General features: G+C 40.7%; 1 protein-coding gene across 6 annotated transcripts in view; it reads left to right on the top strand.

Annotated features, from left to right (window-relative positions):
* The window catches only part of LOC126354294 (ribonuclease 3), a 244,217-nt gene that overhangs the window by 26,254 nt on the left and 193,568 nt on the right, over positions 1 to 24,395 (top strand). For all 6 annotated transcript variants that reach the window (XM_050003841.1, XM_050003843.1, XM_050003842.1 and 3 more), the window contains exons 4-8: positions 1,092 to 1,231; positions 9,989 to 10,156; positions 10,257 to 10,446; positions 10,541 to 10,657; positions 23,307 to 23,450. In XM_050003841.1, the coding sequence (XP_049859798.1) occupies positions 1,092 to 1,231; positions 9,989 to 10,156; positions 10,257 to 10,446; positions 10,541 to 10,657; positions 23,307 to 23,450 (759 nt within the window). The remainder of the gene's footprint in view (positions 1 to 1,091; positions 1,232 to 9,988; positions 10,157 to 10,256; positions 10,447 to 10,540; positions 10,658 to 23,306; positions 23,451 to 24,395) is intronic.

Raw genomic sequence — 24,395 nt, forward strand, 5'->3', positions numbered from 1 at the left:
TGAGAATTTGGAGCTGATGGCAAGTGTGCTAGGGTTTGCAGCCAATGTCTGTAATTCCTTTGTGTCTTTAATTCATAGTGGCTGCTGGATCAAAATGGTGTGTCTTCTTGGGACATGACCAAAAGAAGATACACCACATATATGTAAATATCTTTCATGTCAGTGGGAGTGCTCTGTACAAAAATGTAACACATATGTGTAGAACCACTTTAAAAATTAAGTAATAAACAAAAAAAACTATGAGTACTGATATCAGTTTAATACTGTTTATGGCTGTAAGTCAGAGTATGAGAACTGTTCCTAACAAATACAATTGGAGGAAGAACCATATTGTTACAGAGGCTACTGAAGATGCTTTAAAATGAAGCCAAATATCACTCTCTGAAAAAACTCTTCCATATTTTTGAAACTGTCACAGTCAATTAACAGTCAAAATGACTGCTTGTGTCTGTGTATGTGCGGATGGATATGTGTGTGTGTGTGTGTGTGTGTGTGTGTGTGTGTGTGTGTGTGTGTGTGTGTGTGCGCGAGTGTACACCTGTCCTTTTTTTCCCCTAAGGGAAGTCTTTCCGCTCCCGGGATTGGAATGACTCCTTACCCTCTCCCTTAAAACCCACATCCTTTCGTCTTTCCCTCTCCTTCCTGAAGAAGCAACCATCGGTTGCGAAAGCTAGTAATTCTGTGTGTGTGTTTGTGTGTTTTGTTCATGTGCCTGTCTGCCGGCGCTTTCCCGCTTGGTAAGTTTTGGAATCTTTGTTTTAATATATTTTTCCCATGTGGAAGTTTCTTTCTATTTTATTTACATCATCATTGACTTTAAATTGAGGTACTTTTGACTTTTAAGTCTGACATTAGTGACTGGAATTGGCACAATACGTGATGAGAGACACTACTTGCTGATGTGTTTTGATGTATTCTTGCTATTGCCCATTGCACTAAGATATAAAAAATAATAATTGATTTTTGGTTCATTTCTTAGTTGCTAATAAACATGATTTTACTTCCTTCATGTTATGGATCCTAAAACTACAGCATCTTTTGACCTCATCTTTAAACCGTTCTCTTTATATATGGCCTTTATGTCATTTCAGCTGAAATACGTGACTCAAGTTGCAGCTCTAGTGAAGAAAGTTCAACTGATGAAGAAGATTGCACAATGGAAGAACTAGAAAGGAAGAGGCTACATCCATATCGTTTGCACCCAGAAATGTGGTTCAACGATCCAGGAGAGGTATGTCAGATGAGCATACAATCTCATACTTGAAAGTATAGTTGTATTTTTTTGCTTTCTTCATATTGCTAAGGTGTTCTCATGTTGTTAGAATTGAAAATGGAATATTATTGTTGTAATTAGGTGCACTCATGTCGAAAGAAGTATCTCATGCTTAATGTATCATTTCTTAGTCATCTAGTATAAGAAAAATGTGTTCACATTATTGCCTGCTTTCAGAAACTGTACTTCAGTTGAGAATGTACTGTGTGTTTGTAAGTATTTCAGAAAAAAAGCAGTGTATGCATAATAACATGTACATCATTGTGTCATGTGACAGAAAACAGGATTCACATTTGACAGGGCTCTAAAGAGTTGACTAATGAGACAAGTGAGGGAAGGAAGAGCCCTCAGAAATATGCAGTAAGCCAACAAATCTGTTGTTAGACTCATGTTCAGTAAAAAAGTGTGTATGAAAAATCCTTCCAAGGATAGAGGGTGCAATTGAACTTGTGGTAAGAGTACTGAAGAGTACAAAAGAAGAAAGAAAGTGTAGGAACAAATGAAAAGTGGAATAGATAATAAAGATTTCTATAAACATAAAACAGATTCTTAAGCAAAGTCGTTTGGTATAGATTCAAAAGGAATCCAATTGATAAACTAATGAATATCATTTTTTAATTACAAAATTACTTTTTATCTACAGAAACATGTCACATACGGGTTATCTGGTCCTGTTTTACTGTTACACTGGTTACATTTGATTCTGAAGTAATGATAACCTATACAAACAAGAGTAACATTCGTTAGAAGCATGTAACAAACTGAATGTACCAGACATTGTATGTAGTTTTATTGGCTGAGCGTTTATTAAACCAACAGTATTTGCCGGAAACTATGCACATTACATTTATCTGTGTTTGCCTTTGGTTCATAGTTGTTTCTTCTCAGTTTGTACAGCTTTAAAAAAATTATCAACACTGCTATGTGTTTCATTCTCACTGTAATGACCAAATCATAAAAGGTTGCTAGAAAAAAAAAAAAAAAAGAGGAAAATCATCTAAGAATGAATGTTAGCTGTAAGCCTGATAACTCAGGTAGAAACGTAAAGTGTAGGCTGCTTTCATTAGCCCATTAAGAGGTTGCACACATTGAGAATTCGCTGATTCCACACGCACGATTGCAAATTGGTGTTAAAAAGTGATGCAGTCATGTATCATCTGTAAGCAAACAGTCTTTTTGCCATAGATAGAGGCCTTCAAGTTCAAAACGAGTTAGAATTCAGCAGAGTACAAGGGTTCCAGTGAATGACAGCATTCTCATATGAACAAGCCGAAAACAGATAAATTGTACGTGAGCAGTCAGGCTCAGTTGACTTTGTGCACTTCTGCTTGTTCATTGCTAACCTATAAAGGAAAAATGAAAAGCAGACCAGTAAACCAACTAAGAGTCTCATTTCACTATCACACCATATCTACCTCCTTTAGTGTGACATCCAAGTCTTCATGTACTGTCCCCAACCAAAGAGACACGAAAAATATTATCTTGACTCCATTTGTTGTTTCACTCCTGTACGCAAGTACTTGTGTACTAAGAAATAGGTGTCCTCAAACTTCCAAGTCACATCTGATCTCAGTGTGAGCTTGTAAAGTATGTTGTGATCCTCTTCAGGTTATAACATATAAAACGGGTGTCAAATTTAGTGTATTGACTTTGGTACATAGCTGCACATGTTTACTAAGAAGTAAGATGCCTTAGAGTACAGAAGATAGAATTTTACGTCAGGAGGACTAGCTAGCCCTGTTTTAGGATGAACCAGATTGAGCTTTCGAGGTGGACCAGATAGGGTGCCCAGGCAGAGCAGTCCTATTTAGTGAAGGCAATAGAGAAGCAAGGAAGAAGAAGAAGGAGAAGTCACCCTCCCGTGTTGAAGAATTATGAGACAGCATCCAGCAGCCTACAACAGTAAACAAGACAGAACACCTTTGCAGCAGTTATGAGAGCTGAGGTTGAGAACACTGACACGTGAATCAGTGGCACATGTGTGCTGATCACACTGAATTCTAACTGAGAAATGGAGCATAGTATGGAAATGTGGTCCATAGTTGTGGGGGGAAAAAAAGTAATATGATTCTGGAATGTAGTGAGAAACCTGCTCTGCATATAGTCTTGTCTAAAACATTTAACTTAGTCCCGAGAACTTTTGACGGAATTCAAAATGAACGTAGGGAATTTGTGGACAAGCACTTGTATTTAAACTAATGCTGAGCTATAGTCATAGTATGCTATTAAAATTTGTTAAAACTAGGTTCGTGGATACAACTTGAACTTCACTACTCGTATGTGATTTGACAACAGCTGGAGCAAATATGAAGGGAATTTTACTGGAGAACTATGGGTCAAAACAGACATAAGATTACCATGTGTTTTTATTGTTCTCTGGTTGACATAAAAGGACCAAAAGTATGGCCATAAGTGTGAGACAAGTTGCAACACCAATTTCAAGGAGTCATCTAGGCCGTGATTAGGGCATCAGACATTCTGGTTAGCCATGATCTAATTGGGAAACTTGTACAGGCAGTCTTCATACAGTGAAACAAACACGAGAGTCTTAAAACAGTGGTGAGAGGAAGAGAAGAGGATGTAGAGGTAGCACAAGAAACACCCATCGTGTCTTGTAAAGGAAGGTTCAGTGAATCCAGTCACCTGAGAGATCACTATTTCAGGTGCAAGAGAGGCTATCATGCAAGCAACTGCACAATGGAGAAACACATCACAAAAATAGACACCATGCAGCTGAGTTGGAGTAGATCAGAGAAACAAGCACCTTATTCTCCAAAACTACCGAGAAGAATAAAGGAAACACTACGTGAAGGTCATCACAAGGTAAATAGAAGGTAGTGACCAATCGTGTGTCATCAGTGCAATCTTCAAGGGTATCCAGGGGCATGTGATCAGGCAAGACTCATGATATGTTATGTTTGCAAACAACCAGAACACTTAGCTTGATGGTGTAGTACTGATTCTAGGCTAGTGAATACAAAGACAAGGAAACAAAAGAACAACATGAGTGTGCAGTCAGCCTGTACCACAAAGCTGTAGTCAGTAGGCTGCAAGGGCAGGAATGATTTCGTAAACAGAAGATGTGTGCTGGGAAGTGCAGGAACTACAAGTTTCGTTGTAGATAGTGCCACTCGAGTGAGCATAATAAAGGAATCACCATTGGAGGGCACGATGGGCAGTAACTCCTACAAAAAACATAAACCTTAAATGGATCACTAAAGAAGTAATAGGGACATGCGGAGCCACGATGTTAACACTGAGGACAGATAAAGGTGTGTGCATGGAATACAAGTTTCATATAGTGGAGGATGAGTTGGATGCCCCGTATGAAGGAATTTAGTCAGAGATTTCTTCAAGGGTTTAAGAGTAATCATGGAATATGCGACAAAGATGCTATGGGTCAGTGGCAGACTGGTAAGGTTATGGGTGGAACAGGAGTCAAATTCAGCTAGAATCAGACTTAAGAGCCAAGAGAGAAGAGAGACCTACAAAGTGAGGAACTAAAAGGGATAAAAAGCGATAAGATTAGGGTGACCAGATGCAATTGTTTAAAAAGGAGGGCAAACAGCTTCAAAAAGGAGGACAAAGGAAGGAAAAAGAGGATATATCCAACAGGTCAACTGCAGATGAGGATACCACTCGTCAGCTTTGGACAAGTCACGTGACTGCCCGGAATTACCAGTAAAAATAGTAGTTAATTGTTGCTGATGGTCAGGTGGTTGTTAACTGAGCAATATAAAAAAAATTGAAACATTGATTGTGGTGACAGTGTGGTGCCAATTGTTTTGTTATGTCAACAACACAGAATTGTTTACAAACCGAAAAACGTAAGACCATTCTCCTCCCTTCATTCGATGCACCGCTACCAACATCTACAATTCAAGCAGCAGCTGCAACTGCACTTTAACCTTCCGAATACAAATAAATTGAATGGCTATGGAATAGTGAAATAAAACCATGACAGTTAATCTGTCGAGTTATTTCTTACCTTTATTGGCCACTGAGACGTACGTTCCAGCTCCACATATCTTACATTCCGCTTCAAATTCATTTCTCCCTTTCTTGAAAGCCGGATATTTGCAGGAAAGGACATCAGAAAATGTACACTTTCGTTTAGGCATAGCCAAATATCTTACGTAACTCACTCTGTTAAAAAAGTACACTCACAAATCACACGTGCACTACAGGAAGCCAAGCAAAGACACGAAACGAAAATTTTAAATATTCAATATTTGCATTCGCTTATAGGTCAATCGACGATAACACCGACGATCCTGATGCCACCTAATAACATCGCCTTTGTGCGTGTTTATCACGAAGGCTGTGCCAATAGTTAAAGTATTTACGAAAGCAGCAATAAAATGGGATGAATTGTAAATGTAACTGTATTAAGCTCAACTTTCCGAAAAAGCTGGACACTATAAAAATCCACCCGGACCACGGACAATGAGCTAAAAAGGAGGACATGTCCGGATTAATCCAGACATCTGATCACCCTAGATAAGATGCCTCATCTAAGGGAGACAAGAAACAAAGATGAGCAATAGGCAGAAAGGAAAGGGTGTCTTTGCAACATTGCATGAGTGGATCTATGAGAAGAAAAGATTTTAAGAATTAAAGTCCGAAATACAGATCTGGAGAAACAAGAGTTGCAATCAGAAGTATATTTGCCTGCAGCCTTGTTGACCTCTCTGCAGAGAAGCACTTGTGCCACAAATACTTCAAATACCAGAGAAGAAGAAGAAGTCATATTGGGATATTGCAAAGGAAGGATAGAAGCAGTGCCTGACATAGGAGAAGGTAAGGAATGCTACAAACATAGAATAATACACTCCTGGAAATTCAAATAAGAAGACCGTGAATTCATTGTCCCAGGAAGGGGAAACTTTATTGACACATTCCTGGGGTCAGATACATCACATGATCACCCTGACAGAACCACAGCCACATAGACACAGGCAACAGAGCATGCACAATGTCGGCACTAGTACAGTGTATATCCACCTTTCGCAGCAATGCAGGCTGCTATTCTCCCATGGAGACGATCGTAGAGATGCTGGATGTAGTCCTGTGGAACGGCTTGCCATGCCATTTCCACCTGGCGCCTCAGTTGGACCAGCGTTCGTGCTGGACGTGCACACCGCGTGAGACGACGCTTCATCCAGTCCCAAACATGCTCAATGGGGGACAGATCCGGAGATCTTGCTGGCCAGGGTAGTTGACTTACACCTTCTAGAGCACGTTGGGTGGCACGGGATACATGCGGACGTGCATTGTCCTGTTGGAACAGCAAGTTCCCTTGCCTGTCTAGGAATGGTAGAACGATGGGTTCGATGACGGTTTGGATGTACCGTGCACTATTCAGTGTCCCCTCGACGATCACCAGAGGTGTACGGCCAGTGTAGGAGATCGCTCCCCACACCATGATGCCGGGTGTTGGCCCTGTATGCCTCGGTCGTATGCAGTCCTGATTGTGGCGCTCACCTGCACGGCGCCAAACACGCATACGACCATCATTGGCACCAAGGCAAAAGCGACTCTCATCGCTGAAGACGACACGTCTCCATTCGTCCCTCCATTCACGCCTGCCGCGACACCACTGGAGGCGGGCTGCACGATGTTGGGGCGTGAGCGGAAGACGGCCTAACGGTGTGCGGGACCGTAGCCCAGCTTCATGGAGACGGTTGCGAATGGTCCTCGCCGATACCCCAGGAGCAACAGTGTCCCTAATTTGCCGGGAAGTGGCGGTGCGGTTCTCTACGCACTGCGTAGGATCCTACGGTCTTGACGTGCATCCGTGCGTCGCTGCGGTCCGGTCCCAGGTCGACGGGCACGTGCACCTTCCGCCGACCACTGGCGACAACATCGATGTACTGTGGAGACCTCTCGCCCCACGTGTTGAGCAATTCGGCGGTACGTCCACCCGGCCTCCCGTATGCCCACTATACGCCCTCGCTCAAAGTCCGTGAACTGCACATACGGTTCACGTCCACGCTGTCGCGGCATGCTACCAGTGATAAAGACTGCGATGGAGCTCCGTATGCCACGGCAAACTGGCTGACACTGACGGCGGCGGTGCACAAATGCTGCGCAGCTAGCGCCATTCGACAGCCAACACCGCGGTTCCTGGTGTGTCCGCTGTGCCGTGCGTGTGATCATTGCTTGCACAGCCCTCTCGCAGCGTCCGGAGCAAGTGTGGTGGGTCTGACACACCGGTGTCAATGTGTTCTTTTTTCCATTTCCAGGAGTGTAGTTTCAGTGGACCAAAAAACAAGGTTGCAAGCAGACTAAAGGAAATGGTGTGAGTGGATCACTTAATCTAAGAAGAAAGGACCCATGTTATTGACTTGTGTATTGCATACCATGTTGTGTTTCATCTGCCTGGAGATAGATTCATGTACACTGAGATGTTGAAGCATGAAATTAAATAGAAACCAGAAGCACAAGGAACAATGGCAAATACCTACCACCAGAGATGCGAAAGGAAGACCTTCGTAATGGGATAGGTGTGATATTAAGGAGGATATCATTACACTGAGCTCAAATAGGTGGAATTTCCCTTTATTGATGATTCCGAAGAAGATGGATGCTTCTGGATGGTGAAAATGGAGGACAGTTGCGGACTACTAGAGATTAAATGATATCTGCATTAGTTACCCCGTACTGATGAGATTTTAGAGAATGTAGGAAACACCAAGTACTTCACCACTTTAGACTGTGCATTGACTTACAACCAGACACTGTTGAATGTGGATGATAGAAAGAAAACAGCCTTCTTTGTTCCAGAAGGGCATTATAAATACAAAAGGTTACTGAAGGGGATAGTATATGGTGGATCCACTTTTCAGACACTGATGAATACGGTACTAACCAGCCTTCAGGAACATAAGATGTTTGTATGTTTAGATGATAGAGTCATGTTTGGAGCTATGACACAAAAGTGTAATGTGAGACTGGGAGAAGCTTTTGGGAGGTTCTGATTACACCATTTAAAATTGCTGGTTGTCAAGTGTGAGTTCTTACAGAAAGAGGTAACTTACCTGGCCCACATAATTACAACACAAGGATTAAAACACACTCACACACACACACACACACACACACACACACACACACACACACACATCCATCCAAGCAGGCTTGTGTCTGTACAAGTGTAAGTGTGTGTGTGTGTGTGTGTGTGTGTGTGTGTGTGTGTGTGTGTACCTATCCTTTTTTTCCACCTAAGGTAAGTCTTTCCGCTCCCGGGATTGGAATGACTTCTTACCCTCTCCCTTAAAACCCATATCCTTTCGTCTTTCCCTCACTTCCCTCTTTCCTGAAGAAGCAACCGTTGGTTGCGAAAGCTAGAAATTTTGTGTGTGTGTTTGTGTGTTATTTTATTGTGCCTGTCTACAGGCGCTTTCGCGCTTGGTAAGTCTTGGAATCTTTGTTTTTAATATATCTTTACACATAAGTAGAAAAGAGAAACTGTGTATTCTTGCATGTATATGTACCCGCCAATGTCACTTGTAGAAGAAAGAACTGTACAATCAGGGTCTAAGATTCAAGAGCAAATCATCCCCTGGTAAGGTAAATGTAATGACCAGGGTCATTGCCAGAAAAAAAAGAGAATAATCATGTAAGCCCAGTAACTTATACAACATAGATATATACAGCACAAGCCACTTTCATCAGCCTGTTAAGAGGTTGCACGCATTGAGAATTTATTGAATTGGAGGTAAAAAGCATAAGCAACCGGCCTCAAACTCTGTATGTAGAGGCCCTCAAAATGCCAAGTGAGTTAAGAGTTTTAGAGTTCCAGTAACGACAGCACCCTCAAATGAACAATCCTACAGCAGATGCTATGTAAGTGAGCATTCAGGCTCAATTAATTTTGTGCACTAAGAAGGACTTTCAAAGATCGCCTGTAAATACCTGTGGGCTGGTTATTGGTTTCTACTGTACGTTTGTCTACATGTACCTATGTCTGTATGTCACTTACACTGTGATGAGTATTTGAACCTAAAGGTTCGATTAAAGCGATATAAACTGGCACTTTCATAGTTCATGATCTGTAGTAGCATACATTACTGTGTATACCGGAATCTCAGAAGTTATAGTTTTAGGTGACCGTTTGTTCTGGTAACAGATTGGAGATTCTGGTAAACCTCATCTGTGGTTTTATAAACCATTTTCTGTACTCTTCTGCATTTTCATTGCTAACACATGAAGAAGCAATAAAAAGCAGAGCAGTAAGCCAACCGAGAGTCGCATTTCACTGTCATCAGCAAATCTTCCTCATTCAGCCTGATGTCCAAGTCTCTCTGTACTGTCTCCAACTACGGAGACCTGAAAAATCTCAGCTTGTCCCCGTTCACTCCTGTACACGACCACTCGTATACCAAGAAATGGACACCCTCAAAATCCTGTCACCTATATCATGCCTCATATCTGGTCATGACAGCACTGTTCCAAGACTTATAGTGGAACAAGTTCCCTGTACTCCTGTAATGGCATGAAATTATATCAGAAAGCTAGAAAGCTTGGCAATATTTTATTATGCTGTACTATTCACCCAAAGAAAAACATGAGTAGATAAGTGTGTATGCACACACAGATTCATTTTTTGTATGGTTAAATATCTGGAGACAATGCTGTTAGGTGTCTATTTTTCCAGGCAATGGTATGTGGTCTTTTTATATCATCAGAGAATCTTTTTTTTTTTTCCTCCAGATGAATGACGGTCCCTTGTGCCGGTGCAGTGCAAAAGCTCGACGAAGTGGTATACGACATGGAATATATGCTGGTGAAAGTCACTTACTGAAATGTGATATAAATACAAATAATGCTGATCGACTTTACCATTATCATATTACTATATCTCCACCAACAAATTTTTTGGTGAGTATTGGTGCATCAAGTTGTATCCTTTTTATTTCTTCACACAATTGTCTTTCGCAGTTTATATTTTAACACAACTGTATTTTACTACATTTTTCAGACTAAAACCCCAACAATCATTAAACATGATGAACATGAGTTTATTTTTGAAGGTTTTTCAATGTTTTCTCACTTTCCTTTGCACAAGCTACCTACATGTAAAGTTATTCGCTTCAATATTGAATACACTATTCTTTACATTGAGGAAAAACTTCCTGAGAACTTTACAATACGAGAGCTGGATCTTTTTTGTAAGTAACTACAATTTTCTACTTTCATGTACTGCCAACATGCCAATTGTTTTTAGTTAATTGTGTGTGTGCTTTTGTTTCTGTCTGCTATTAGATACCTATCTCTTTAAGGAGATACTGGAACTTGTAGACATGGATTTTCATGCCCATTCTGATTCATCTGGCTGTGCTCAGTTCCACTTTATGCCGAGATTTGTGCGAGATCTGCCAGGTATGTTTGCATGTCTCTTGAACATTTTGTTTTGTAGTTTGTCACACGAATCTTTTGCAAAACTAAGCTCATTTGGTAAACAAATTTTTCTTGCGAGACAGATGTAAGCAGCAGTAAGATATTGGCTACTAGTTTTTTGGTCAGTTTAGTTCTTCATTAGATGTGTATTCCAGATCTTGTGTGCATAGTACAGTTTACCAAGATATATATAAAACAGAAAGAAACTTCCACATGGGAAAAATATATTAAAAACAAAGATTCCAAGACTTACCAAGCGGGAAAGCGCCAGCAGACAGGCACATGAACAAAACACACACACACACACACACACACACACACAGAATTACGAGCTTTCGCAACTGGCAGTTGCTTCGTCAGGAAAGAGGGAAGGAGAGGGAAAAATGAAAGGATGTGGGTTTTAAGGGAGAGGGTAAGGAGTCATTCCAATCCCGGGAGCGGAAAGACTTCCCTTAGGGGAAAAAAAGGACAGGTGTACACTCGCGCGCGCACACACACACACACACACACACACACACACACACATATCCATCCGCACATACACAGACACAAGCAGACATGTCTGCTTGTGTCTGTGTATGTGCGGATGGATATGTGTGTGTGTGTGTGTGTGTGTGTGTGTGTGTGTGTGTGTGTGTGTGTGCAGACATGTCTGCTTGTGTCTGTGTATGTGCGGATGGATATGTGTGTGTGTGTGTGTGTGTGTGTGTGTGTGTGCAGACATGTCTGCTTGTGTCTGTGTATGTGCGGATGGATATGTGTGTGTGTGTGTGTGTGTGTGTGTGTGTGTGTGTGTGTGTGTGTGTGCGCGAGTGTACACCTGTCCTTTTTTTCCCCTAAGGGAAGTCTTTCCGCTCCCGGGATTGGAATGACTCCTTACCCTCTCCCTTAAAACCCAAATCCTTTCATTTTTCCCTCTCCTTCCCTCTTTCCTGACGAAGCAACTGCCAGTTGCGAAAGCTCGTAATTCTGTGTGTGTGTTTGTGTGTTTTGTTCATGTGCCTGTCTGCCGGTGCTTTCCCGCTTGGTAAGTCTTGGAATCTTTGTTTTTAATATATATATATATATATATATATATATATATATATATATATATATATTTTTTGTGAGAACCTGTCAGCTTCGTATCTTCAGCGACATCATCAGTTTACTTCAGGATGTTGACTGATTTACAGCACAGTGTGGTGATAAATGTTCCCACCTCTCTTACCACCAAATGGGCCTTTGACTTCCAAGACCATATGGATGTTTAAAGTTTCAGTCTGGAGACCACCCAATTCACTGTGTGCAGTTGTCCCATCTCTTCCTGTCTCATACTACCGTATTTACTCGAATCTAAGCCGCACTTTTTTTCCTGTTTTTGTAATCCAAAAAACCGCCCGCGGCTTAGAATCGAGTGCAAAGTAAGCGGAAGTTCTGAAAAATGTTGGTAGGTGCAGCCACAACTAACTTCTGCCATCGAATATACATAGCGCTACACAGGCATGCTTTGTAGGCACAAAGATACTGGCGCCAAAACCTCTGTGTCAGTAAATAAATTAAAAAAAAGAAAAAGGTGGTAGACGAGCTTTTATTCTTCGCCCTGAGTTTCGACCACTGCATTTTCATACATTATCCAACGAAGTAAATACAAATTCCGTATTGTTCATCTTCGAATGTAGCAGAAATTTCAATTTACTACAAAAATCTGACAGGCAAGACTGTTTGGGATGTTTGTCAATATTGCCAAGTCTACGTTCTGAATTTTTTCCTACCTGTGAGAAGAGATGGTTGGTTGCTAATTGGAACCTGACGAAATGTGAATCACATGCAGTATTCTCTTCACCATAAGAAAGAATACTATTATAAACATTTTGCCACGTATTCTTTCGTGTTTGCTGCTATCTCATTTAAATCTTATTTGCCTAATGAACTACGAAACTATAGAGTGAGGCAACAGCAAACGCGGAAGAATATACATATTGTGTCATGTTTATATTCGTATTATTTTTATACCTAATAGTGATACAGTCAGAAATGAAGCACGGCAACTGACTAGATTTTTAAATCTAAGATGACTCTAACTTCTGTGCACAATTTGATGTACTAAAGAAGTGGCCGCAAAGATTTTCGAATGGAGAAAAATGTTCGCCTAACTCTCGTTCAGAACATCTTCTATCATACTCAGTCTATTATTTGGTTCTTCTTAATCATTATCAAAGAAAGCAGCAGTGTAAGTAAGAACAAATAGCAGTCTCTTGCCATTGTTTTGCTAATTAGACGATTCCTTTCTTTTTTTTTATATTGTAAGTGGTGGTAGCGTGCACAGAAGCAAGCCATGCTGCGAGCGGCTACAGGCCGTAAACACGCACTATCAGAATGCAACAAACAATGCATGACATAGTACAGTAATGCATTTTCAGCTTAGAGTGATGTGAACACATATAACAAATAAAACAGCACTTATCAGATCAAAGCAAAATAAGCAATCGTGTCAAACCAGATGAAGCACGTGAAAAAGGAAGTGTACCCGTATAAATACGGAATGCGCGCCTGGTGCATAGCAATGGCTACCTGGTAAAGCTTACGACTCGAGCCAAACTACTGTAGCTGTATCGTCTTTCATTCGACCTAAATTGTGTCTCGTATTACAATGGACCAACTTTGTTTCGATTTGGAGGTACGGCCTAAAACTTTTCTCTCCCCTTGAATTTCGAGTCTCAAATTTTACGTGCGGCTTAGATTCGGGAATTTTTTTTTCCGTTATTTCGAGTCTCATTTTTCAGGTGCGGCTTAGATTCGAGTGCGGCTTAGATTCGAGTAAATACGGTAATCTTTCACCTATACCTACATATACCTATACCAACAGCACATTTTACATGTTCTAATTTTTATCTGGCCCTAGTGTTTTTCTCCTCTGCTGAACATTCTAGTGCATAGTTAATTATCAGAGAACATTTCAGAAAAATTCTTCTATACATGGGTGCTGCAAAAGTGGGGACTAAGAGCTCAAGCAAGGAATTTCCTCATGCATCTCCCATTCAGTGTTCTTCAGTCAGCAAAAATCATTAGACTTCACCCAAAAGTATGTATGCTTTAGCACCTGCTCACGAATAAAATTTCAGATGCAACAATGTTTTAGCAAAATAGCCAGCACAGATCCATCATTGAACCATAATGAGCCATATAACCATGACAGTGGCACACATTTGTTTGGTAATCATTATTTCTTTATTATGCCACCTGAACCGCCAATACATTTGTATCGACAATGTGACAAGAATACGTATTTACAGAAACAAGCCAAAGAAAAAAAGTTACTGTAGAAGGCAAAGCATGGACTGGGACAACTGATACTCCCCTTCCACATGGTACTTCGATTGCTCCGCTGTATGGCTTCATCATTGTTACACCCAGTAGAACAGTAGATAAATTTGTGGATTCCTTAGCATACGTGTCACTTACCTGACTTATGTTGTGGCAAGCATTTTTCGTAAAATTTCTATGCTCAACTCCCGTTTCTGAAAGTCTTTCACATCATAACTTTTTCAGTAGAACTCTGGATGTTTTTCACATTAAGTCACATAAAAATTTGTTTATTTCTTCTCAACTTATTTGAATGAAAGCAAAGTGAATAAGTCCACATTACTCATTATTTTAGTGTAGTCTTAATTCCCAATAAGTTGAATTCCTCACATTTTTCTCATTTACTCAAGTATTGAATTTTGTATGTTCCTAACCAGGAGGGAATTTTATAGTTTCATCTGTGTGCTTTGGTAGTTTGTGTCTTTGAGTCTCTGTGTGTCAATTTAATATTTAATAGGCACACTTCTTGCACTTTCTTTTGCATCAGAAAGTAAGAAGATTTTGTGACAAATTAAAAGTTCCTAATCAGGAGTGGATTATTTAGTCTCACCTGAGTGCTTTGGTAGGTCAGTTTTTGAGTCTCTCCATATAATCCATTTTATTGGACACAGTTCTTGTGTTTCTCTGTGTGTCTACTGTAGAGTGTCCATGTAGTGTAGTTTCCCATGGTCTTTAGTATGCATGGGAACTGTGATTGCTGTGTGCAGATGCGAGGCGCTGTCAGCTCTAGGCTGTTATGGCTTCAGTTACACAGCTTGAAGCTGCAGTGGATGTGCATGACTATTGCGCGCCGGCGGTGCAGATCCAACTAACTTCCAGTATGTCTCAGTCTACTGATTGGTCGGCACTGGTGACCAGCCCATTACTGCACGCACTGAGGTTGACGACTCACCCATAGTCGAGTGGGAAGTTGCCTTGGAGCATGGCAGGTGTCAAAAGACTTCTCAGGGGGCAACATGTAAGGCCTCCCTGGTTAGTCTGACTAACGTTCCAGGTGCTGATGTGGCTGACACTGTCGCTCAACCGGATGCAGTCACTTGTCTTGTTTCAGAGACCTCTCAACCTGCAAGGTCTGAGCAGTCATAGAGGATGGGATAATTGGTAGATGGAGCTCCAATGTTGGCACATATGGGCCCCTTTAGGGACATGGCTGCCAAGGAGGGGAGGAAAGCCAATGTGCACTCCATGTGTGTAATGGATGTAGTCATTCCAGATGTGGAAAGGATCCTTCCCTATGCCATGAAGAGCAAGGGCCAGTTGTAAGTGATGGCTCATGTTGGCACCAATGATGGGTGTCACTTTGGATCAGAAGAGATTCTCTGTGGTTTCAAGCGGCTAACAGAAGTGGTAAAGGCTGCAAGTCTTGTTTGAAAGATTAAAGCAGAGCTCACTATTTGCAGCATAGTCGACAGGACTGATTGTGGACTTTTGGTAAAGAGCCGAGTGGAGGGTCTGAATAAGTGGGTCAGACGGTTCTGCAACTGTGTAGATGGCAGATTCCTCAACTTGTGCCATAGGGTGATTGGGTTTCGGGTTCTGCTGAATAGGTCAGGAGTCCACTACACACAGGAGGCAGCTACATAGGTAGCAGAGGCTGTCTGGCAAGGACTGGGTGGCTTTTAGGTCAGAGGGTCTTGGGCAGTACAAAGAGGGATTCAGTCTCAAAGGATGCACGTCAAACATAGGAGGAACATAGATACAGAAACCATTAGTATAACTGTTGTAAATTGTTGTAGCTGTGTTGGGAAAGTACCAGACCTCCAAATGCTAACAGAAAGCACTGAAGCTCAAATAGTCATAGACACTGAAAGCTGGATAGAAGTTCAGTCCAAATTTTTGCGGAGAATGTAACGGTGTTCCCAAAGGATAGGCTAAACAGAATTGGTGGTGGCGTGTCTGTTGCCGTTAGAAGTAGTTAATCTTGTAGTAAAATGGAAGCAAATAGTTCCTGTGAGTTACTATGGGCAGAGATAATTCTTGGCAACTGGAATAAAATAATAATTAGATCCTTTTATGGACCCCCAGTCTCAGATGATACAATTGCTGAAAGGTTCAAAGAAAACTTGAGTTTAACTTTGAATATGTACCCAACACATACAGTTATAGTTGGTGGTGACTTTATTTACCCTCAATATGTTGGTGAAAATACATGTTTAAATTGAGAGGTACGCATAAAACATCATCCGAAATTGCGCTAAATGAATTCTCCGAAAATTATTTCAAGCTGCTAGTTCATGAGCTCATGTGAATAGTAGACGGTTGTGAAAACACACTTGACCTCTTAGCAACAAATAATCCTGAGCTAATAATGAGCATCAAAATGGATACAGGGCTTGGTGAACACAGGGTTGTCACAGCGAGATTGAATATTGTAACCACCAGATCCTCAAAAATATACCCATTCAGAAAATCAGATAAAAAATTGCTTGACGCCTTCCTGAGAGACAATCTACATTCCTTCCAAATTAACAATGTAAGTGCAGACCAGATGTGGCTTGAATACAGAGAAATGGTATCAACAGCAATGTAGTAAAATACAGCAATTATTCAAAATAAAAAAAGCAAATAAAATGATAGAGCTGATTCCCTTAGTAAACTGTTGCAGAAACACAGAAAAAAACATGCCAAATTTAAATGAACGCCAGCTCTCCAAGATTGGCGATATTATACAGAAGCTCAAAATTTAGTATGGGCATCAATGTGTGATGCTTATAATAGTTCCCACAACAGAACGTTGTCTCGAAACCTGGCTGAAAATCCAGAAAGATTCTGGTCGTATGTAAAGTATGCTCTGCATGATAGCAATGGAAATATTATTAACGACAGTGCTGTCAAAGCAGAGTTACTAAACACAGCCTTTTGAAATTCATTCACCAAAGAAGTTGAAGTAAATATTCCAGATTTCGAATCAAGAATAGCTGCCAACATGAGAAACTTAGAAGTGGATACCCTCCGAGCAGTCGAGCAACTTAAACCACTTAATGAAAGCAAATCTTCTGCTCCAGACTGTATACCAATTAGATACCAATTAGATTTGTTTCAGTGTGTGTTTATGCAATAGCTCCATAATTAACAATCTTATACAACTGCGCACTCAATGAAAGATCCGTATCCAAAGACTGAAAAGTTGCACAGGTCACACCAATATTCAAGAGAAGCAGTAGGAGTAACCCACTAAATTACAGGCCCATACCATTAAAGTCAATTTGCAGCAGGATTTTGGAACATAAACTGTGGTCAAACATTATGAAGAGAATGGTCTATTGACACACAGTCAGCACTGACTCAGAAAACATTGTTATTGCGAAGCACAACAGCTCTTTATACGCACAAAGTGTGACTGGATTAATGATTTCCTGTTGGAGAGGTCACAGTTTGTAGTAACTGGCAAAAAGTTATTGAGCAAAACAGGAGTGATGTCTGGTTTTCTCCAAAGTAGTGTTATAGGCCCTTTGCTGTTCCTAATTTATATGAATGATTTAGGAGACAATGTGAGCAGCCATCTTAGATTGTTTGCAGGTGATGCTGTCTTTTATCATCTAATAAACTTATCTGAAGATCAAAAGAAATTGCTAGGTGATTTAGCAAAGGTATTTGAATGGTTCAGAAATTGGCAATTGATCCTAAATAATGAAACGTGTGAGATCATACACATGAGTGCTAAAAGGAATCCGTTAAATTTTGATTACACGATAAATCAGTCAAATCTAAAGGCTGTATAATCAACTAAACACCTAGGAATTACAGTTATGAACAATTTAAATTCGGAAGAATGCTTAGAAAATGGGGGGAAGACAAACCAAAGACTTGTCAGAATACTTAGAAAATGTAACAGATCTACTAAAGCGACTGCCTACACTATGCTTGGCTGTCCTTTTTTGGAGTACTGCAGCACAGTCTGGGATCCTTACCAGATAAGATTAATAGAGTACATTGAGAGAGTTCAAAGAAGAGCAGCATGTTTTGTATTTTTGCAAAATAGAGGAGAGATTGTCACTGACAAGATGCAGAATTTGGGGTGGACACCATTAAAACAAAGGCGTTTTTCGTTGCGGCTGAATGTTCTCATGACATTTCAATCACAAACTTTTTTCTCCAAATGCAAAATATTTTGTTGGTGCTGAGGGAGAAATGACCATCATAATAAAATAAGGGAAATAAGAGCTTGCACAAAAAGATATGTGTGTCCGTTTTTTCCACTGGTTGTTCTAGATTGGAATAATAGAGCATTAATGTCAAGGTGGTTCTGTGAACCCTCTGCCAGGCATATAAGTGGGATTTTCTGGGTATCCATGTAGATGTAGATGTGATTTTCACTTTCAGTCTTGAGGAAAAAAGGTTTTTAATCTTGTGTTTTATTAGAACTAAGATGTATACTTTGAACTGTGTTAAAAATCAGTGAGATATTCTCTTGTAATGCCAGTTATGCTCACTGCATGATTGGTGGCAAACTGAAAGGGAATTTGTACTCTTGCATTACCTTGAAATTCTGAGGATAAAAAATGTGCCACAATTTTGTCCACATTTGTCCAAAATTATGTGCTCTTCATTTTAGTTTGCTTGTCTCTGAAGAATGCGTTGTGTGAACCAACAAATCAGAAGTATCACTTTCTTGATATGTTCATTATGTTAATTAATGTATATGTAATTGTCATGATAAGGCTTAGCTTTGAAACGAAGTCCTTTATCAGAACTAACACACATGCACGCACACACACACACACACACACACATCAGAGAGAGAGAGAGAGATTGCAGCAACAAGCGTGTGTTTAACTTGTTAAGGAGAAGGACTTTGTCCAAATACAAAGCAGTCTATTGGTCATGTACCTGTTGGCAGTTCAACACATCTTCTATTTCATGAGTAGAGATTTACCATTATGTACATGTTATACTCAATCTTGAATTTTCTGTGTGTCTGATTTAATCCTTATATTGTTCTTGTTAATTTGAGATTAGAAATATAAAATATTATACTTATTTAAACAAAGGCTACCAACAGAATAAGTAATTTAAATAGCATGTTGCAATTGCAAGATAAGATTCTGCCTTTGTGTCAACTAGCTGCAAGATGGACACGTGTTTGAGATGACAGCAACACAAACTTTGATGTGTATTCAGTTAGACAGAAGCCATGAAATCCATCACTCGCTTAAGATTCACCATTAAATTTGTGAATTGTACTGTGAAGGAAAAATGATGCATGTGATTGGGAAATCAGAGGACAACTGTCTTTGGAATCACAGAAATTGGTCTAGGCTCTTGAAGGAACAACAAATGCATAACTTTGTCTGGCACCAGCTGAATTTCTAGTAATTCTGCTTCCTCTGGATCCCATGTTTTGTAACAGAAGACAACATGAAGTAGATGTTTCACGTTTTTGGAAAAGGCACTGTGAGGAAGGAAGGAAGATTAGGTTTAACATCCTGTTGGCATTGAGGTCATTAGAGATGGGGTATTGCCAGGAGGGTGGTGACCTAGTGAATCACATTCTTACTCTAAGTGCGATGAGGACATGCATGAGACTCTGGAAGCAAAATGACTGCCTATAGACTGAATCCACATATCCACAGCATGGAAGATAAAAATCTGAGTTTTTATGACCACTTGTAAACTTCTGTGTATGTTGTTTCATCACAAAGTTTACTGCTGATTTGTTTGTGGGAAAACAGTGGAACCATCAGTGTAAATGCATATTGCAATACTTCAAATTCTGTTGTATTGTTAGGGTGTGTAGTTGTTTTCATGCATGACAATACTTGTGCCTGTACTGTGGCAGCAACACAATTTTCCCCATATGCTTTTCACTTTGTTTTGCATCTAAGGGCTTTCCTTGTTGACAAGAAATTCCACAATAATAATACTGTCAAGGAAGCTGTAGCTGCTTTGTATTTTACATCATGTGTTGACCTGAGGATACAAAATATGGTGCCTCATAATGACAAGTGTTCCAAGCAGAAGACTAAAGATAACAACTCACAATATAATTGATGTGGAAACATTGATAAGCTTCCACACAATGTCCCCCTTCAGATCTAATTAGTACAGAATATACACATACACATGCACCTGCATGATTACGTTGTTTCAGCTGACTACACTTTACCTGAGGTGCAGTTTTAAACTGGCCAAATGGCTGTGTCCGGTGTAGTTGGTGAGACGAGAATGGAGGTGGGGAATGGAGAAAGGAGTAGGAGGAGGAGAGGAGAAGATGGGGAAGAGGGAGAGTAAGTGTTGAAGGAGGGAGGAGGGCTGATGGTTGGAATGGAGATGCAGCAAGTGGATGGGAGAGGAATGTGGCACCAGTAAATTCACCCTGACCCAGACTAGGAGAGTTGTAGTGTGCCACACAGTGTTGTGGAGTAATGGATTTGGAGGGGGAGATAAAACAGAGAAAGAGGGAAACTGTGGAGAAGAGGGTGTGTTTGTAGAATGAGTGAAGTGAGGAGCTTGGTGACAAGAGTGGAAGTGTTTGCGTGACAGGGCTACTTGAGATTGAGGCCAGGAGCATTGTGATATTGAAGGGCATGTTATAATGACAATTCTCACATACATTATTCAGAGAAATCGGTATTGGGGAGGAGGTGGAGGAGTATCCACTTGGCACAGATTGTCAAACGGCCATTGAAATCGGCCATGTTGCACTCAGTAGTGTGTCCTGCCTCTGCATGGTCAGCTGGGCCTTCATGCTGGTGGACAGTTGGTTACTGGTCAATTCCACATAAAAATGTCAGCAGAACTGTTATATGATATTAGCACTTTTACAGGCAGCCCTGCCTCTTAATAGATTGTGCTTGTGATGGGAATGGAATAGGACAGTTATTGCACATTGGTCTTTCTCTATAGTCTGACCCATGGGGCACAGGGTTATCAGGGTTAAGGATTGACCAGAATATTTCTTGGATTGAATGGGCAGGGAATACCATTTTGAGAGAAGTGGGAAAGATTTTGAGTAAGTTGCTCCTCGTTTCTGCATATGATGAATGATAGTTAAAGCCCTGGCAAAAGATGTAGTAAAGCTGTTTTAGTCCAGGATGATATTAAGTATTGAGGGATGGGGGTGATTGCTCTTTTGCAACTGGTTCCTTGGGATGGTCATAGGATTATGGGCATGTGTGGATTTGCTGCATCACAAATGGAAGTCACATCAAACTAAAATGTTACTTGATGCTTTTAAATGGAAACTTCAGGTTGTTTGCTATAAAATGACACATCTACTGGTTTTGTAAGCTGTCTCAATAAATTTCTGTATGATTCCAAAGTTGTAAAAGCCTTTTTGGCTCATCCTGTACATTAGAAAGTTGCAGCTGCTCAGTAGAAAGTTTTAAATGTACTCTTAGCTTTCACTGTAGTACCAATGAAACACTTAATATATTCTAGATATTTTTTGGAGACGAATAAATCAGCATTTATATGTTGGGGAAAAAGTTGTTCAGAACTAGGGACAGTTTTTTAAGAAAAGAAGAAGAAGAAGAAGAAGAAGAAGAAGAAGAAAGGAGGTGTCTGCTAGTCTAAAAATATTACACTTAAACCAAGTTTCCTCAAATATTGTTTGTTTAACTTGTTAGTAACTGGAAATAGACAAAATGAACTAACTTCAAGTTATCTGTAGCTATAATAATACATATTTCTGTTTTAATATGAGAGAAGGAAAGTTGCTACTCACCTTATAGCAGGCACAATAAAAAGATTCTCACAATCATAGCTTTTGGCCATTAAGGCCTTTCTCAGCAGTACACACACACACACACACACACACACACACACACACACACACACACAAACAAACAAACAAACAAACAAACAAAGGCGCGCGCAAGCGCAGCTTGCACGTGCATCAGCTGTCTCAGAGAGGTGAAACTACACTGCGAGCAGCAGCACCAGTGCTTGATGTGAGTGGTGACTGGGTGGGGTTAAGGAGGAGACTGGGGCGGGTAGGGAGAGGAATAGTATGGTGGGAGTGGCAGACAGTGAAGTGTTGCAGTTTAGACGAGGGGTAGGAGATAAGGTGCGGGGGGGGGGGGGGAATTAAAAGACTGGGTGTGGAGGTGAAATGACAGCTGCGTAGTGCTGGAATGGGAACAGGAAGGGGGCTCATCCATCCTTACACAACCCCTGCTCCCAATCCCTTACCTCATGGCTCATACCCCTGTAATAGACCTAGATGCAAGACCTGTCCCATACATCCTCCACCACCATCTACTCCTGTCCGGTCACTGACATTACCTATCACATCAAAGGCAGGGCTACCTGTGAAACCAGTCATGTGATCTACAAGCTATGCTGCAACCACTGTGCTGCATTCTATGTAGGCATGACAACCAACAAGCTGTCTGTCCGCATGAATGGCCACTGACAAACTGTGGCCAAAAAACAAGTGGACCACCCTGTAGCTGAATACGCTGCCAAGCATGATAGCCCTCATCTCAATGACTGCTTCACAGCCTGTGCCATATGGATCCTTCCTACCAACACCAGCTTTTCTGAATTGCGCAGGTGAGAACTTTCCCTGCAATACATCCTACATTCCCATAACCCTCCTGGCCCCAACCTTCGTTAGTCACTGTCCTCACCCATCCAGCCCCCTTCCTGTTCCCACTCCAGCACTACACAGCCGTCACTTCACCTCCACACCCAGTCTTTTAATTTCTTTTATTTTTTTATTTCTCTCCTGTCCGCTACTTACTTACCCCCCCCCCCCCCCCCCCCTCCCTCCGCACCTTCTCTCCTACCCTTCGTCTAAACAGCAACACTTCACTGTCCGCCACTCCCACCATGCTATCCCTCCCCCTCCCCACCCCAGCTTCCTCCTTACCCCTACCCAGTCACCACTCCCATCATGCACTGGTGCTGTTGCTCGCAGTGTAATTTCAGCCCTCTAATACTGCAGATGTGTGTGCAAGTTGCGCTTCCATGAGTGTGTGTGTGCGCGCGCGTGTGTATGTGCCATAATGGCCGAAAGCTATGATTGTGTGAATCTCTTTATTGTGCCTATCGCGACTCAGCATCTCTGCTATATGGTGAGTAGCAACTTTCCTTCTCTTATATTGTTACATTACATCCTGGATTTTCCATTGATTGATATTTCTGTTTTAGCTGGAAAGGGGTGGATCGTTAAGGCTAGAATGCTGCTTTTACATTTCTGGTTGTGGTTAGAAAACACTAGTAGTTATTTTACATTGTTTGACTATAGTTACTTAAAAAAGAGATTGGTAATATCTATTATTCTCATTGAAATAGTGTCAGCATGTTCTTCCTACTAACTGTTAAATTGCACAATTTACAGATAATGGAAAAGAAATATTATCAATGAATGAAGTGCTGATATATCTTATGAATAACAGTCATCCGCTCATAGAAGATGACAAGTTAGAGAAATTACTTAGTATGTCTCAGTACAAGTGGCAGAATTTTGCTGATGAAGTGAAAGGTAAAGTTTTTTAGACTTCATTTCTTTTCATAAATATCTTATTTCTTGTTGTATGATTAATTCTAAATTCAGAGGACCAATTCAGTTGTGTGCAGTACCTAGAATATACTTTGAATTCTGACACTTGTATAATAGCTCTTTGTACTTTGTATTTCAGTGATTTAACTACTGTGTGATGAGTGCTTTGGCTGATAACATTGCTTCACATTTACAGAATAAGAAAAATATGTCAGTTTGTTTTACTTATCAATAAAATAGAAAGAAACTTCCACATGGGAAAAATATATTAAAAACAAAGATTCCAAGACTTACCAAGCGGGAAAGCGCCGGCAGACAGGCACAATGAACAAAACACACAAACACACACACAGAATTACTAGCTTTCGCAACCGATGGTTGCTTCTTCAGGAAGGAGAGGGAAAGACGAAAGGATGTGGGTTTTAAGGGAGAGGGTAAGGAGTCATTCCAATCCCGGGAGCGGAAAGACTTCCCTTAGGGGGGAAAAAAGGACAGGTGTACACTCGCGCGCACACACACACACACACACACACACACACACACACACGCACACATGTGTGTGTGCGCGCGTGAAGAAGCAACCATCGGTTGCGAAAGCTAGTAATTCTGTGTGTATGTTTGTGTGTCTTGTTCATTGTGCCTGTCTGCCGGCGCTTTCCCGCTTGGTAAGTCTTGGAATCTTTGTTTTTAATATAGTTTGTTTTACTTAGTTACATAGCAGACATCTCAAACTATCAGTTTTGAAATATTTAATAATTATGTGTACAAACTAATGATAATAATAATAATGATGATGACAATGACGACGACGATGATGATGACGACGACGACAACGACGATGATGATGATGATGATAATAATAATAATAATAATAATAATAGTAATAATAATAGTCATTGAACATTACTGACAGATTTTCTATGTGAT

Source organism: Schistocerca gregaria, chromosome 3 (genome assembly GCF_023897955.1).
Source record: "Schistocerca gregaria isolate iqSchGreg1 chromosome 3, iqSchGreg1.2, whole genome shotgun sequence".
NCBI lineage: Eukaryota > Metazoa > Arthropoda > Insecta > Orthoptera > Acrididae > Schistocerca > Schistocerca gregaria.